At 46.9% G+C, this 17,025-nt stretch overlaps 2 protein-coding genes and 1 long non-coding RNA gene across 6 annotated transcripts; 2 read left to right on the forward strand and 1 right to left on the reverse strand.

The window, feature by feature from the left end:
• The first annotated feature begins 501 nt into the window (after positions 1-501).
• On the forward strand, positions 502-6,011 carry LOC120839051. Its single transcript, XM_040209259.3, has 11 exons — positions 502-954; positions 2,453-2,709; positions 2,771-3,146; positions 3,711-3,884; positions 4,010-4,085; positions 4,198-4,308; positions 4,395-4,643; positions 4,701-4,872; positions 5,058-5,206; positions 5,287-5,508; positions 5,951-6,011. Exons 1-10 carry the CDS (start codon positions 646-648, stop codon positions 5,466-5,468), a joined length of 2,055 nt encoding a protein of 684 aa, XP_040065193.2. The 5' UTR covers positions 502-645; the 3' UTR covers positions 5,469-5,508; positions 5,951-6,011.
• A 772-nt stretch (positions 6,012-6,783) lies between these two features.
• On the forward strand, positions 6,784-8,272 carry LOC121835118. Its single transcript, XR_006077471.1, has 3 exons — positions 6,784-6,943; positions 7,011-7,102; positions 7,182-8,272. It is a non-coding gene; the product is annotated as an uncharacterized LOC121835118 (long non-coding RNA).
• Positions 8,273-9,747: 1,475 nt separating this feature from the next.
• Positions 9,748-16,989, reverse strand: LOC115320958 (P2X purinoceptor 7-like). Of its 4 annotated transcripts, XR_005715266.3 has the most exons (5): positions 16,831-16,989; positions 16,618-16,768; positions 16,505-16,534; positions 11,458-11,667; positions 9,748-10,066 (listed from the first exon to the last, which is right to left on the reverse strand). XR_005715266.3 is itself a non-coding variant. In XM_042289061.1 (4 exons), exons 1-4 carry the CDS (start codon positions 16,965-16,967, stop codon positions 9,998-10,000), a joined length of 387 nt encoding a protein of 128 aa, XP_042144995.1. In that variant the 5' UTR covers positions 16,968-16,989; the 3' UTR covers positions 9,748-9,997. The 4 variants fall into 4 exon arrangements, 2 of the variants coding, with proteins under 2 accessions (XP_042144995.1, XP_040065307.1); XR_005715268.3 differs by lacking the exon at positions 16,505-16,534 and having other exon boundaries at positions 16,553-16,768; XM_042289061.1 differs by lacking the exon at positions 11,458-11,667.
• Positions 16,990-17,025: the final 36 nt, after the last annotated feature.

The following is a 17,025-nucleotide window of genomic DNA, read 5'->3' on the forward strand; positions in this document are numbered from 1 at the left end:
GGCGAGAGAGTTAGCGTCACTACCTGTCAAGGTTCCCAGACGGGCATTACAAACGAGGCGTTAAAGGTGCCCTCCGGAGCTTTCTGCGATCGTCTGTTTATGTTGTTATATTGCGTAGTAGGTGCAAGTTAATATGTATACAAAGTTTTAGAGTACAAAACCGTTTATTAAGTAAATGGCAGTAGAAATATATCGTTACTATTTTCTCTTGAAAGACAATCGCCCATTCCCTGGCCATCGCTAAAACTTGACCAATGGAAATGCTGCATCTCGCGGTGAATGCGAACGTTATTATTGCAATACTTTTTAAGCTTGTTGTAAATTAGAGTTTGAGAAAAACGTAAACTGATTGTGGTGCGGGAAACATAGTTTGCAATTATCGTTCCAAAGCCAGCGAACTATGTTTTCTCCCCGCAAGCTTGTTGCTAGGGGGTGATGCGTCGGCGCGTCGGGTCGTCTGCTTCCCGGGGCGTGTGCAAGCGTGCGTTTGCGACACACGTGTTCCTTCTTCCCGTGGATCCCGACTCCGAAGCCAGCTTTGCGATCCTTCCACGTGAATGAGTCAAACTTTTCCTTGTCATCTGTGGAATGCGACTGCGTATTGCAGTAGTTTCTTTTATCCTTTGAGTGAGCGATTTCCCTGAAATGCCGAACGTTTGTTTCGTCAAGACGTGCCGCCATCAAACTGGGAAGAACGTTCGCAAGGGCTTGCGATTCTTCTCTTTGCCGGAGAAAGAACCACGAAGGACTGCGTGGTTACGCTGCGCCGGGCGAGGGCACGACATCGAGAACCTGCCTCTCATTCCCCGTTTTTGTGCCGAACATTTCGAGCCGACTGCTTTCCGAAAGGACGACCTGCGTCGTTCCCGTCTTCGATCAGATGCTGTGCCGACGCTTCTGCTTCCCGTCGCCGATGAGACCGACGATCCTACCCCAAAGCGCCAAAAAGTCGTGGTGAGTTTTTCGATGGCTCAAATATTTTTGGGAGTGTCACGAACATGGCATTCTGCGTTGCGCAGTGCGGCTGCTTCTGGTATCTATATTCTGAACTAAGAACTGAGGAGGCATTTGTGTAACATGGGAATCCACATGGCATTCGTCAAGTCGATCAGTGGTGCCTAATGTTCCGGACTAGCGGTTCGAGAGCTTATCGCGCGAATGGTGCGGTGCATGGGGTTTTCATTTTCGGGTTTTATATTTTTCAAAAATCGGGGGGGTAAAAATCGGGCGCTATTTTTCCGGGCGATAATCGGGAAGAAATCGGGTTTTTCCAGAAACCATTCCGAAATTCGGATTTTTTTTCGGGATTTCTTTATCAATTACAAATACGTGCAATGTGTTATTTACATGAACAAAAGTAAACAAAATATATTATATAGGCATAGGATATGTTTCTACCTTCTGATCGGCGCTGAAGTGAATCTTTGCGGAGGTCACGCAAATCGAAGAAAATTGTAACCATCAACTGATGACCAAGGAATTAAACAGATCCAGAATGGTTCATATTTTCTATCAAGTCAGGTGATTTCAACACTGCTTTTCGGGGAGAAATCGGGTTTAACCCGATTTTCATCAGAACTATTCGGGGGAGAAAAATGAGGTATTATCGGGTTTTACCCGAAAACGAAGAACCCTATCAGCATGCACCATCTGCAGGATCGAACTCATTTGTAAAAAGAAAACACGAACAAATAAGATAAAAGGACAGAATCATAAATCGCCTCTAATGGTACCACCATCACCACCCCCCTCTGCTATTGACCCACCCAAAGTCAATACATGTTTTCCCAGCTTGTTTACAGACAGGAACCCTTTCGTATCAGCTTAGCAAAGTTCCAAGTGTCCGTGACTACTAACAAGCAGGTTTTCTTTTATATCTACTCTTGTGAGCAAACTCAGTTTTTTTTTTTTCTTCTCACAATCCTGCACCCACGATTGCGTGCAAACCCGCGTTTGCAAATTTGTATGCACATAGCAAATGCACGCCATGATTTTGTTGCTTGGTGGCACTTCTGGACACTGAGAACTCATGGCAGTTGCTGTATGTTTCCCACTTGCGGCTATAAGTGCTCGTTGGTTGCATTTCCTTCAGTGGTTGGTAAATACATGTCAAGCTGCAGCTTTACGTATGTATGTAATGTGACATCATATCGCGACATGAACATTTATTGTTGCTGAGCTAGAGACTGAAAATATAGATGGTAATGTAAGTTATAAAAACAAATATAAAGAGTGAGGCATCCCTTAGATTTGTATTACAGTGAGAGCTTTGGTTGAGTGCATGAAATTCTAAGCTATGGAAAGGCTACAAAACAATTCATGGATGTTTGCCATCAGCTAAAAAACTAGGCATCAAGGATGTTTGCCGCGGTGACGGCATTGTGTGGAGTGCTCGAGTTGCACCCTTTAATTTTAAAAATATGAAATGTGTAATAAACAGTGCCCTTTGCAGACTCAGGCCTCGGCAACTGGACTGCCTGCACCCTGCGAGGCAGAAATGACCCTCAGGGACTGTACTGCTGAAACAAACATCCCTGCAGTGGTGCCACCTGTCCCTGTCGCAGACGTGCCTGCACAGTCGCATCCACCCGAGTCTGCCTTCTCCACTTGTAGCAGTGGGGTGCCATATGAATGCACATCTCCTGTTCCCAGCAACATGCCAGACTCTGACGCAACCTACTCTCCGTCTCACAGCGAGGATTACGAGAGGTAAGTTGTGCATATAAACACATAGAATCTGTAAAGAATGCTTCACATGATCCCATTTCAGAATCGAGCATGGTGCATCAGCTCCACCACCACCACCAGAAGAAGAGCGCCAGTTTCTGGTGTTCGAGAGCTGCCTAAGGGAGCTTTTCAAGACGTGCCAAGAGTGCTCAAGACTGTGCCAAACAACGATCGAAACTACCGGCACACTGATCACAGTCTACAGCATCTGCCCTGTGGAGCACGTGCGCACATGGAAAAGCCAGCCCATCGTCAACGGCAGACCAGCAGGGAACATACTGCTGACCAGCCACCTGGTCTTCTCTGGAGTGAAGATTGCCCCTACGCTGCGGATGCTACGCCATATGAACGTGCAGGTCATCTCCGACTGGAGCTTCTACGAGCATCGGAAGGCCTTCGCTTTACCTGCAATCCACAAGGTGAGCAATATTCCGGGACACTGCAACTGCATTTTTTTCCCATATACCCAATTTTCCAATGAGGTACAAAACTGGAGCCCCAGTCACACTTCGGTTAAATGAATAAATATCTTCTTGTAGTATGCCACTTCAATGGTATAGTGCTAAGAGATAAAATTTTATACATCATGTTACATATGTGCCATGGGCTACTAAATCCACGATACTTTAATTTATTTCTGCTATGTGTAGTATCCTGGGGCAGTTCCCTGTCTGGCATTGGGTTGAGTGAGTCAGGTTCCCCGTGAGAGTCAAGAGACAGAGGGTGGTTGTCAGAATGGAAAAGGGTAGGGCAGCTTCGAGGTAACGGGCGGCCTGCTGCCTCTTTTATGAAATACACAAACATAAAAACACAAATCACAACCTAGCACAATCTAAGTCACATTCAAACTCGCTGCATTGTGCTTTCCTTTTTCTTTCACTCAGTCATTCATTCTACAACACTACACTATGCATACATAAACAGATGGGACTATTGTAGTATGTTCCATGCCTTTCTAAAGCAATATTTATCTGCATGAACAGGTCTGGCTGCAAGAGCAACAAGAACTTCTCAACGAGTTGCAGAACAAAGAGGTGGACATCTCTGCTGACGGGAGATTTGACTCCCCTGGGTTCTGTGCCAAGTACCTGACGTACACAGTCCACGTCGAGCAAATCAACAAGATTCTACACTCTGTCCAGGTCCAGCTAAAAGAGGCAAGTAGTCGAATTTACGTGAACCAGTTGCAACAATCTCATAATCTTTCTCTTGTGTTATGTCATCAGTTACTTCACTGCTATGCACTATTTTGGTAAAATATTCATTTCACACCTTTTTTTAGTCTGAACAGGCCATGGCCAGTGTCAACATGGAGAAGGAGGGCCTCCTCAAGCAGCTGCAATTCTTCAAGGAGAAAGGTATGTTCATGCTTAGTTCATGTATATCACTACCCGGCGGCCTTTCAGGCACTCTGTTCAAATTGGCATAATCACTTATTCTTTTGCTATCTTCGGAAACCTAATGGTGCAGGTATCAAGATCCGATCGTTGGTGACTGACCGTCACCCTGCCACACGAAAGCACATGAAGACGCACGAACCCGGGATTGACCACTTCTTTGACATATGGCACATCTCCAAAAGTAAGCAATCCTAACAGGCCATTCGTGTAGCCTTTATTTTCCAGCGATCACGCTGCAGGTTTCCCTGACACGACTCTGAATTTTAGGTGTGAAAAAGAAGCTGACAGCAGCAAGCAAACGGGCTGGATGCCAAGACCTGCAAATCTGGATCCAGACAGCTACAAACCATATGTACTGGTCAGCAAGGGCTGCAGGAGGCGACGAGAAGCTGCTCATCGACATCTGGCTCAGCATGCACAACCATGTCATCAACAAACACTCGGGGCACGAAGGAACCTATGGAAGGTGCCTCCATGGTGACATGCCAGAGCCAACACGACCATGGATGGATCCCAGTATGTTTTTGTTCTTCCAAATGAAGGTGGTTTTTCTAAAACTTGTATCATCCTCAGACTCGCAGGCCTACAACCAATTCAAGAGCATCACTGGCAACAAACTGCTCCTGAAGGACCTTGCACAGATGTCTCCACATGGCCAGACATATGCTTTGGAGGCGTTCCACAGCGTCCTGATAGACTTCGCCCCGAAGTCCCAGGCTTTCAGCCCAGAAGGCATGCTTGCAAAGTAAGTCAACCAATTTACAATCACATTTCCTTTGTTTGGACACTTTCATCCAGTCCATTGGTTACAATGCGACAAACCTGACAGTCTCTTCCTAATGATCAGATAATGGAATTGGATTGATGCCAGAATAACCACTCTTTGTAAGTGGCACACTTTACCATCACTGAAATGTAACCATCTTGCAGGACTCGACTTGCAATCCTCCATTTCAACGAAAACTCAAACCGCTGCCAAGCCGTCACACGAGAGGGCAAGCCACGTTGGTCGGTCGTAACATCAAAAGCACGAAAGGGCCACCACACAGCACGACCAGAGATTACGGATCCCACTTACAGTGAGTATAACACTAACTGCAGTGTGAATGCCTTGTCCAGAGAGCCTAGGAATGTTATCATGCAAAGGTTTGAATTCTAGAGTATGTTGGAAAGCTCATCAAGGAGGCAATGGACAGCAGCAAACAGTGGCGGTCCCTGGCTGCTGCATCGAGGGCCAACACCGTCGTCTTCCCGGCACCGATGACTGCAGCCTACACAAGGCCTCCAAAAGAGGAACTCGTGGCAGCACGAATGTCCAGGTTCGGCCACAGTCCCCAGTAACGGCATCAAATCCCTGGTCGGGACTTCCATGCTGCCGCAGGTAAGCACACAGGACCTTGGTCCTAATCAGGGTGCAGGATAAGCAGGTGGGGAAACGGCCCATAGAAGCCTACCGCAGCGCCGTGACCGGATTGTGTACTCGTCTGCTTGCGGGTACCCCCGATTTGCAACAGATGGCGCTGCGGCGAGAGGAAAAAAATCGGAATCGGATTTGCATGGAACTTTATGGGAGAGTGCGCAAAATAAACAGAGAGCACGACAGTCTTTATTGAAAATCCACGAGAAACCATCTCCGTCAGTTTAGCCAGTCGCCCACCTGGAGTGAGAGTTTGCGGTGCTCCACATCGATGGCGCCACAGAAAAAAAGAAAACCGAGGGGTACACAATCCGGTCGCTCATTTGGCTCTCGTTTCCCCACCTGTCTATCTTACACCCTGGTCCTAATACAGCCTTGCATGGTAAGCAACCGCTTTGTTTTGCAGGACGTACGGCGAATGCAAGCAGACAGACCCAAGAGAAAACAGCCGAGCTGCAAAATGGTTCACCATTTTCCATTAGGACACCCTGACCGACAGTAAGGAGGAAGTTAGATCTGTCTGCAATCATTTTTCACAGAAATGCAGATCTCTCCTCATGAGAATGTTCCATTTTAGGGCCTAATCAAGCTGGTCATGGCATGCCTATCTCGAAACAGGGCAAGGAACTTTAGCCGGTGGCAATGTCGGAGTCACAGAAAAGTCACCAAACAGCGAGACTCAAGGCTACAGCTCAACTTGCGGTGAGGACGACACTAACTTCAGTGTGAACGCCCATCTAGCCCAACTTGGAATGTCTAGGAATGTAATTATGCAACCGTCTGAATTGTCACTGTAGGTTGGAAAGTCTGTCAACGAGGCGGACAGCAGCAGGGAGCAAAGACCTGGTTGGATCTTTCATGCTGCCAGTGGTAAGCACACAGGAGCCTCGTCCTAATGAAAACTACCATGGTAGGCAATAACCGCTTTGTTTTGCAGAACATACGGCGAATGCAAGCAGACAGACCCAAGAGAAAACAGCCGAGCTGCAAAATGGATCATCGTTTTCCGTTAGGACACCCTGACCGACAGTAAGGAGGACATTAGATATGTCTGCAATCATTTTTCACAGAAATACAGATCTCTCCTCATGAGAATGTTCCATTTTAGGGCCTAATCAAGCTGGTCATGGCATGCCTATCTCAAAAGAGGGCAAGGAACTTTAGCCGGTGGCAATGTCGGACTCACAGAAAAGTCACCAAACAGCGAGACTCAAGGCTACAGCTCAACTTGCGGTGAGGACGACACTAACTTCAGTGTGAACGCCCATCTAGCCCAACTTGGAATGTCTAGGAATGTAATTATGCAAGTCTGAATTTTCACTGTTGGCTGGAAAGTCTGTCAACGAGGTGGACAGCAGCAGGAAGCAAAGACCTGGTTCTATCTTTCATGCTGCCAGTGGTAAGCACACAGGAGCCTCGTCCTAATGAAAACTACCATGGTAGGCAATAACCGCTTTGTTTTGCAGAACGTACGGCGAATGCAAGCAGACAGACCCAAGAGAAAACAGCCGAGCTGCAAAATAGATCATTGTTTTCCGTTAGGACACCCTGACCGACAGTAAGGAGGACATTAGATCTGTCTGCAATCATTTTTCACAGAAATGCAGATCTCCTCTATTGATAATGCTTGATTTTAGGGCCACGATCAAGCGTAATGGAGAGATGCAAGCATTGGCACCTGCCCTCTCAAGCCGGATTTTTCAAGCCCAGCATGGTGCACCTCTATTGTTGGCACATCAGTGCCAACAGTAGAGGCATTAGGAGATGAGGACAGGCCAGTGCTATAATTCTTCCCAGTATATTAGCTGTAATTAGGGTTCTGCGTTCTCAGATAAACCTGATAAACTCCAAAAAACACTAGCCGTTAAAATTTTGCTGATTCACATTCATTTGAAAAACTCAATTTTTCGGTCCCCCACCAGTCTTTATATTTCCCGGAATCTTCGAACAATTTTTGCAATTCTCCTCTTATTGCAGTGTCAACTTCCGTTGCCATGTAGCCCCTTATAATAAAAATGAGGTAGGCCCTCTACGACAGTAGATGAATACGGCGCTCTCATATGAAAATACTGCTTTACTAAATTCACAAAGTGCTGTTTTCTACCTTTCATTTGCCTCATCGAAAATGCCGAAAGACTCCGAACTTTGCGTACATAAATGGAAGCTCCAAATTGATGGTTCAAAAAAACAAAAAAAAAAAACACCCTCTAATTTTGCTAAAAAAAAAAATTAAATTCAAGAACGCAGGATCCTAGCTATAATTTGTGCAAGCTTTCAAGATCGAGGAAATCGGTGACCGTATTGTCATATTCATTGTGGGCACACCACAATGAAGGCGGATCAAGTGCTATTTTGAATAGCATGTAGTTCTGCACCAGAGATCCCATCCCCAGTTCACAAGCTTAGCCCATCGCAGCAGTTTTAGAAAATTGAAGTATTTTCGGAACCCAACCGACACTTTTCTGAAGACTGTAACACAATGCCTTATCCATCTTTCTTTTCATGTGCTGATGAGCGGACATGCTGTGGAGACTGCACCGAGGCGGGGCAGTCCGCCCGTGTTTCCAATAAATGGGGTTTTCATCCAGGAGGTAGGCTGGTAATGCAGCAATAACATAAGTGGGGTGGTTGCATATAACACTGGAAATATTAACAGAAGTTTTTTATGGCAATTTAAAAACAGTGCTGCATTTTCCAGTCTACACCACGGTTTTCCCCCCGTCTGCAACATTTGTCTTCTGTCATTATTGACCTGCTTGCAAATAAGTGAGGCACATTCGCTAACCTTACGATTGAAATAAACTGCATTAATTTTCCAACAACTTGACTTCTCGGTACCAGAACCTGGAAGGTGTAGAAATTTGCATGACCAAAAGGAAATAATTTCATAATTGAAAACAAGTGATGCCGATGGTAGTACTAATTTTGTGATCCCCTGGATGATTTCTGCATTGTGAGGTCAATACATGGGTCGATGTAACTAGAATACTGCACTATGCCTAACTAAAAACCCGACCGAAATTGTGCCATTTCCTCAAAGTATTTGCATGATGTGAGGGTATACTTGCCAATTATAACGACAATATAAACTAACAATCGTAGTATTCACCGAAATATATAAGCAGATCCTATTTACCACCGGGAGGAAAAATCCAGGGTAACTGGGCTGTGGAGGCATAGAATATTCCATGCAGGGGATCTATTGTGCATGCTCAAAAAGCATTCCACAGCCAAGTAAAAAAAGGATTTCGCAGAAGGCTTGGACTGGAAAAGTCTATACTAGAGCACATGTTGAGAGTACAGTAATGAAATGTAGGTTGGCAATGAATTCTAAATAAAAAAAGTAATACAATTTACAGCATGCCTATAGTCGGTGACAGGTCAAGAACGAAGTGGAAGCTCCTCCCACCTCTTTCCACTTTAGTAGAGCGAATGCTGGAGAGGAGGCGACCTCCTCTCCGTCGTTCGCTGCATTGAAGTGGACTATAGTCACCCAAGCAGAACGTCATTTGTTTGTCATGTTAGCCACGTCGTCATCCAGACCCTCGGAACAATCGACCACGTCCCTCTGAAAACTGCAGCAATCGCAATTCGCCTTTCTTCGCCTCATCGCACCGGCACGCTCAGACGGCTGATGTAGGGAAGCATCTTGTAGCTTCATGCAGTCAGATTTTTCCATGTTATATGCAGTTTTTCCATTTGAAAGAACAGATCCAGAAGAAAGTAGAAGTACACTGCACAACACTGTTAGTGCGAACATGACATCGGTGCTTTTTCTATCTTTACTTTAAAATGGTATTAGTGGGTGCCAAATTTTACTGCTTAGGTTAGTGTTCCAAATGAGCACTTCTCACGCCCTAGTAGTTTTGATGACAGCCTTTGGATTCTAGGAGGAAAATGAAGCAATCCGGTCGTGCGACTCAAATCAAATTTGGGGGTTTTACGTGCCAAACCAACGACGGGCATCTGGCACGCCCCAGCGGAGGACCGAGGATTAATTTCGACCACCTGGGGATCTTTTGACGTGCAATCGAAAGCTCGATTACCAAGCTGCCTTCTCCGCAATATACCTCCATCAGATTGCAGGCACCTCGGCCGGGATTCGAACCCGCCACATGGGGATCCGTAGGCCGGCACTCTCGCCTCAGAGCCACCGAGGCGGCTTCGTCGTGTGACTGAATGTGACGTAGGTGCACTGGCTTTGGTTTGACTACGATCATGTGATCATAGTTATGGTCACGTGATATCGTAGATAATAGGTCACGTGATTTAGAGGATTCCGTTCATGGCTACGAGCGACTTCACACACATGCAGGGAGGGTGAAGAGACAAGGGAAGGGGGTTGCGTGGTCTCTAGGTCAACGCAATTTATTCTGCATCCTTGTAGCCCGCATACACGTCAGCAGGGTACCTGCCCCTAATTGTCTTGACCACACAGGATGGCAGGGGCCGCCTATTCTTCTTTCCCAAGCGGCTCCACAGCCACAGGGCACACTGCCTGTAGGCTGCAAATCTGTAGTGCCTGGAACAATGACAGAGATTGGATGTAAGAAGCAAAGCCTATCACTCTGTTGGCAAATTCTACACTTGTTTTCATTTCTCTAGGCATGTAATCATACTCTGCTTTTCTGTTACGTCCACTCCAGCTATCACATAGCAGAATCCCTATTTGGCAGTCCATGTCGGATGGGCTAGACATGGAAGCCAAATTGAAGTGAACTGCTGTAGATTCATTCTAAATGCTCCAGAGTTTAAAAAAAAAAAAAAAAACTATAGGCCTTGGTTCTCCTAACGCACCTCCAACTCCAATCGACACAACAACCAGTTATACACCGGAATTAACAAGGAAGGAATATCTGTTGCGTGGTCATGATACATAAAATAAGTTCACAGGGTCCCAGTTCACAATTGTAGATAATATCTGTCATTGGTGTTGGTGACGAATATTGCATCGCTGTGTTTTGGGAAGGACACATGAAAATTATGTGCACTGGCCAGAGGGAATGGGAGCCATTCATCCAGAACAGTGGAAAGCTCCCCATATGATGTTGTTTAATTTGGGACAAAACAGTGCAGTTCGTAAGCCTGTAAAGCAGTGGTGTGCAAATATTGGTTTGAATCAAATAGTGCACTGTCGTTTCTAGCATCAACAGCGCAAAAAGAGCCGGTTGCATCGGCTTCCCTTTGCAGCGCAAAGGTTATGGCAAACATACTATTCAATTTGAACCAATATTCGCACACACCTACTGCAAAGGTTTCCTGCACACAAGTGCCAGGGAATGTGAACTCATCAGAGAACGTCCCAATTTAACATTGTCTAAAGTGCTGCTGGCACTGCCGAAGCTTGGCATTGGTACTGGTGATTAGGGATTTGAGAATAGCAGCCTGGCCATGAGTGTTCTATGAAGCTCGCACAGAACAGTTTTGGTGTAAACATACGAGCTGAAGTGCTCATGCAATACTGGAGTGGCTCCAGCAGTTGTGATTTCATGTCTCTCCGACACAATCCGTGTCAATATCCGAACATGTCATTCTGACAGCTTCCATTTGCCATGACAGCTGCTACCACCCCCATGTGTTTATTGGTCCTGAATACCTTAGGGCTCAGGGCACCGCAATCATTTGCTATTTGGTCATATACGCATCTGCAAGACACATATATCAACATTTTTTCCCGTTTTAGACTGCGATATGTCTTCCATTATGCTGTGTTGATTTAGAGGTGACACTACTATCATCAGAGTAGTGGGGATACATATGAGCACCCCCAGGCCTCCCCATTCTTGCACGAGAAACTTTGAATTTCAGTGTTTATTTCAATGAATAGCGTTGTTAGAAAAATATTTCAACGAAAAATGATGCGATACTGTTTGGTGACCTATTCCAATCTCGAATCCTTTCTGTCATACTCACCCATGTGGGCACTGCAACATCATCCGTTAAAAAAAAAGCATGGATCTCGACGACGACAGCCTGCTTCTGAATAAGCTGTCCAGACATGGCACTCCTAAAAAACTATCCCAGCATAGCGTGCAAAGAATGCCACACCAGCGGTGCAAGTGTTGCTGGCACCACAAGGAACATGTCGAGATGATCATCCACCGGCTTCAGGGTGTCTGGTATCTGCATCCAAAAATAGTGTAAATCAAGACCCAGACACCCAATAATTATCACCCCACCTTGAGATTTTGGCTTTTCAACTAGATCAGGGGATTAAGGGATCGAAGCTAGGAAGGATTGGAGGGCAGGACGCCTTGACATGTCTCTGACTGGGGTGTTTACTGCCCTATATACCTCCCATGGACCAAAAGCCGTCCCAAAGTGGCAACAAAATATGTTACGGGAGCCAAAGTGTCATGCTGTCAGATGCCGGCAAAGTTACGACAGAGAAAACGAGCAGATGCAAGTGTGGCTGTTGTGGCGTCCCCCCTTGTGACAATCAAGTGAGCACAAACTATTGTGCAGCTCTTGGCACAGCAAATTAGGCAGCTGCCATACGCACATGGACTCTTCTGGCACCGCCAAAATTCTTGACGTGGCAGATTTTTATAAAAAAAGTAAGCAAACGTAAAACAACGCATTGCAAGCGTCCCGGCTGGTGCCTTTGTTGCAATGATGTTCACATGCACGTAAGGGCAACTTCGGCAGGCTTGCAGTTACACGTGCTTCGTCGCGCGGGCGGAGACAACGGCTGTTCGACCGAAACCGAAACCATGCCACTCCGCGCTCCGTCGCCAACTGCATGGTTCCCAAAATAGTATGCAAAATGTAACTGTCCAGCATACGACAATAAACAGTCCAGCGACTTGTGCTTGCCAGGCCGGCAGGCGAGGTACAGGCTAAACACACAGAAAAAAAGAACCTGAGCGTATCGATGCAAGACACTGCGAATCAAGGTCAAAAAAGTTCTTGGAGCACTTCGTGCAACGACTGAACTCGAGACAAACAAGCACGCTGTGCGGGTTCAGCGTGCAGACATTGCCTTCTTTGCTTTAGCTCACTTCTCTTCACCAACTTTCTTTAGCGGCAGATTTTTCACGTACCGGGGTCCCTCTCGAAAGAAAGCCCACCAGGAAAAACCTAAGTAATCAAAACTTTGCCAAGCAGTCATTGAGTTAGAGAGGGATTTTTATAGCAGCGTATGATTTAAACAAGAGCAGGAATGTCGATGCGTTTCAGTTTAGTAAGCGCCATATCTGCAGCGACGTGGGGACGGCAACACACGACGTCGCGCGAGCGCTTCAGCTCAAAAAGTAACTCCCGCCGCGCAAAAACGTGGTTTTGTCTCACAGCATGACGGCATGTTTGGCACCCGATACACTAACGTCTGAGAGTCCGCACACGCCCGTGTCTACCGCTAAAAAAAAAAAAAGACGCGAGACGAGATTCCTGAGACGACGAGTGCACGAAACGCGAGACGTGGGGAAAAATCATGCAAGACCAAATAGACGATTAATACAGGGTACTTTGTGTCGGGTGGCGTCTTGTGCGACCTAGCTTACGCATGCTCAATTACGGTTCTCAGTTTCGTTTCGTTTATGAAAGGCGACCAAAATTGCTTCTTTGGCGCAGGCTTGGCACGGATTAGCCATATTTCGGTGAAATGTAGCAGGATGTAGCAAAGTTAGCCCCTTGGTGCAGTTTGGCGCAATTGGCGCAGCAATCACATTCCTGCACTGTTTATAAGTGTGTCTCAGCCACGCCTGGACAGATGCCTCTGAGTCATCAATGTCCGCAAAGACATCCTCGCGTGGCTTTCTGAATACGGAGGGCATTATGCTCATTGACTGCATGTAACCGGCCACCACCATCAACATCGCCCCGTATGTGGCTACCCTCAGGTGATTGCGCGATTCACGAGAAGCTGCCAGGGAAAGGGGCGGCAGGTACGCTCTTGCAGCATGACAATGCCCATCCCTACATTCACCGTACTCCCTCAACCTAGCCCGCAGTGACCATCAGCCATTCAGCACCATGAAAAAAACCACCTATGAGGACCCTATTTCATGGACACTGGTGAACTCGAAGCGGCTGTCCAGGCGTGGGTGCGAAGCACTCCCAAAGAGTGGTCTCGGAACGGAAAGGCTGCCACACTACTAGAACCAGTGCGTTCGTCTCCAGGGGGACTACGTTGAGGAGGTCGACACACCTACCGACCCCTAAGTGGACAATATCTGCGGAAAAATAAATCGTAAATCAGTATGGTACGCCCCCCATATGGCTGCACTGCCTTGACAATTATAGTATGGGAAGGAGGAATTTTTTTTTTTTTTTTGAGTGCATGGCCTGCAGTGGCATAGCCAGAAATTTGTTTCAGGGGGTGTTTTACATTGCTGGTGTGTGTGTGTGGGGGGGGGGGGGGAGGGGGGATACTTTGCATCGCTGGGCGAATGGAAGGTTTCTAGTTCGCATTGCCATTGCATTGTAAACGGTGCACGAACCAGAGCAATGAGCCTTCAATGACTGCCTTTTTGTGTAGTTTCTTGACCAAAAAGCATGCAAACACCGTCTAAAGCCCCTTCTGACAATTTGGATACTGGAGTAAAGAATATGACTTTTGCCGATAGGGTTGGAATATAAGTCTCCACTTGCCTTCTAGAGGAAAGACGTAGTGGCATCCATGGACTCAACAGCAATCTGTGCCTATGTCATCGTTCTCAAGTTTTTGATTGTTTTGACCAGAGAACATTGCACTCGCTTGGGACACCCAAAAATTGAAAGGATGCATTATCGAAATGCTGAAAGAACAAACCGCCGAAATCTCTATTAGCCGAATCACCCGGTACCAGAGACCAAACAATTCCAAAATATTATGTTCAACACGAACCTACAGGGTTCTAGATTGAGAAAGTGGAAGAAACATTTGTTCTGCCAGAGGAATTCTTTGTTTGTTGAATATGATCTAATAGTTTGTGTGTATTTCCCAAAGAAAGCTAAGGATGTTGAGCTTGTCCCAGTTGCCCAAAGCGGCTGTCAGGCTCTCTTCTCGCATGCTTTGCTTCTTGTGTGGTAGATGGCGAGGTTCTAATCTGATTTCTGCCTCGATATCGTCTTCGAGCGCAGCTTGCACATTTTTCATGCTCCTAATTTTGCAGAAGACACTTCCATGATTCCAACACACTGGTGCAGCTAGCATCCGCCAATACCGTACCAAATATGGCGATCAGATATGTACGCATTCTCACCTTTCGGCGTTTTGCTGTTCGGCATTTTATTTTTCGACGTTTCAATGTTTGGCCTTTACATTTTGATTTTCGTCATTTTGATATCGGCCCCTGTTTTGATGGGCTTGAAGGTCACACGCAGAGACTAGACCAGGTAAAAAAACGAGGATGTCTGAGCTGAAGGTGCCAACTGTACTGTCGACGTTGACAGTGCACTTGAAGCAGTTGGTGTTTGTTTCTTCTCAAAAAGATTGCCCAGCATCAACTTAGCTGGCATAGCTAAGCTCATTTTTAAGATAGCAACAAGGCATTGGTGCATGCAAGATAAAGTAGGTGTATGCAGTTTTCTGAACTCTTAGCTCTGAGAAACAAAGTGACTGGAGCATCCTTCCCCAACACGGTTGCGAATTACTGCGTCAATATGATAACTTCGTGCTTATTTATTTGTTGCTTCAAAAGTGTTGTTCTGTAGCATAGTGCTGGTCCAGTCCATGAAGCTAGCAGGAAAGAATCTGGAAACAGTAATTCTTCGTTTTTCCGAACTTGGGAAAATGCAAAAGCTACGGCATCAGCAAGCCAATCGGGGCGTGTAAGAACAATGCATGTGACAACGTAATGTCTTCAAGTACTCCTCCTGTGGAATTTTGGCACGTGCTTAGCTCCGTCGCTCAGACTGGCCCACAAGGGCAGTAGCTTTCACCCTTTGTTGAGTTATGCTAAGACAGAAAAGCAAGGAAACTGCATGAGACGAATACAATCTCGGGAGTGAGTTAATCTTCGCCTCTCGTTGACAAAGTAGGACTTTCAAGCCTTTGCGGCCACCTGCTCTCTGCGAGCTTGTAGAGGGGCTTCAGGCGCTAATTCGGCTCTGTTCAGAGACACCATTTGAGCAAGCTGCAAGCCAGACTTGGGTTTCTGACACGGACTGCGTTATCTTTGTCGTTTGCGCCAAAGCCAAACGTGTGGGATATCCATTGCTCTCTTGAGAGACAGAGAAAGAGAGAGAGAGGGAACCTTTATTAGTTACACCATAGTCCGGTGCTTGATTGGGGCCACCAGTGCTCACCCGGTACAGCATGGACATGCTGTACCAGTAGGAGCAGTAGTGTATCAACGAGTTGAAGCGGGGGGGGGGGGGGGGGGGTGAGCCAGCCTGCCTAGTCAGAGGGTCGAGAAGGGTGAAAAAGAGGGAGGTAAGGGAGCATTGGGCATGGGGACAACGCCAAAGCATATGTACATCCAAGGTGTCGCCTTCTATTGCTCTCGACGAGACGAGGCCGTCTCGACTAGAGACGAGGCCATGTGACTGTCATATATTTCATAGTGCTATTGTTGCATAACATTGCATCTAAACAGAGCAAGAAAATGACATATCTAAACTGATAACCGTAAATGCAAGGAAAAATAGCTCTCCATGATCTGGCCTAACGGGAAGAAGTGTAACGCTCGAAAAGGGCGGTCTCGTCAGAACAGTTCGTTTAGAACATATAAGAATATGTGTAGTTTATAAGGGGACAGCAGTTGGAAGTGTCCGTGTTTCTGTATTGAACAAATGACTGGGTGGTAACTAGGCAGGCTGCTTCTCATTTAGTCTCTTGAAAGCCTCCCTGGAGCGCTATATTGCGCCTGGACAGTGGGGGTTATGATTAATTTCACTATCGGCCACACAAACAATTCATCGACCGCTTCCCAGGATGGTGCTAAACGTTCATCTAGCCTAACAACAAGTTATTACAAGTACGTATGCACGCTGTGAATCGGACAGTGAACGTAGTTGCCGAGGGCACGGTCCTCACCGAGACATGGTGAGTTTGCTCACGCGCAAAGCATGACATCGTACTCACTCGCTGGCACTTGCGCCCATCCCTTGCTGCCCGTAGTGCCGCATGTTGAGGTAGGCCAACCTCAACACCTCAGGGTTGAGGCACAGGGCCTCGAAGTCCGGGTGGCCCGTTACGCAGCCCTGCCGGCCCTGCTGCTTCCGTGCGACGGCCGGGTATTCGCGGCAGCAGACGCACTCGACGACGGTCTCCATCGGCGCGCAGGAACCACATAGACACCTTCGCAGAAAACACGCATCAATTACCCATTAAAGCGGGGTATAATGGAGCGCACCACGTACCAGTCCGTGTTCCCAAGCCGCCCGGTTCCATCGTCGGGTGCGTCTTCCAGCTCTTGCGGACTCGCTTCACCGCGGCGCGGCCGTTCGTCGTTGCCACAGTCGGTGCCCGCGGCGCTGCGTTCGTCGACGTCGCGCATCGGGGTCGAATCGTAGGATATGGCACCCATGACAGCTGTCCGTTCCAGGATTTCGAGC

Source organism: Ixodes scapularis, unplaced genomic scaffold (assembly GCF_016920785.2).
Source record: "Ixodes scapularis isolate PalLabHiFi unplaced genomic scaffold, ASM1692078v2 PGA_scaffold11__112_contigs__length_91849675, whole genome shotgun sequence".
Lineage (NCBI taxonomy): Eukaryota > Metazoa > Arthropoda > Arachnida > Ixodida > Ixodidae > Ixodes > Ixodes scapularis.

What these genes read in the sequence shown, in the direction of transcription:
- LOC120839051 (XM_040209259.3), top strand. Translation starts at nt 646, where the DNA reads ATGCCGAACGTTTGTTTCGTCAAGACGTGCCGCCATCAAACTGGGAAG. An exon ending in CTTTACCTGCAATCCACAAG is followed by an intron (nt 3,147 to 3,710) that starts GTGAGCAATATT and finishes CTGCATGAACAG; the next exon opens with GTCTGGCTGCAAGAGCAACA. An exon ending in CCAGAAGGCATGCTTGCAAA is followed by an intron (nt 4,873 to 5,057) that starts GTAAGTCAACCA and finishes ACCATCTTGCAG; the next exon opens with GACTCGACTTGCAATCCTCC.
- LOC115320958 (XM_040209373.3), bottom strand. Translation starts at nt 16,967, where the DNA reads ATGCGCGACGTCGACGAACGCAGCGCCGCGGGCACCGACTGTGGCAAC. An exon ending in CGGCTTGGGAACACGGACTG is followed by an intron (nt 16,769 to 16,830) that starts GTACGTGGTGCG and finishes TTTTCTGCGAAG; the next exon opens with GTGTCTATGTGGTTCCTGCG. An exon ending in ATGGGCGCAAGTGCCAGCGA is followed by an intron (nt 10,067 to 16,552) that starts GTGAGTACGATG and finishes TCATTGTTCCAG; the next exon opens with GCACTACAGATTTGCAGCCT.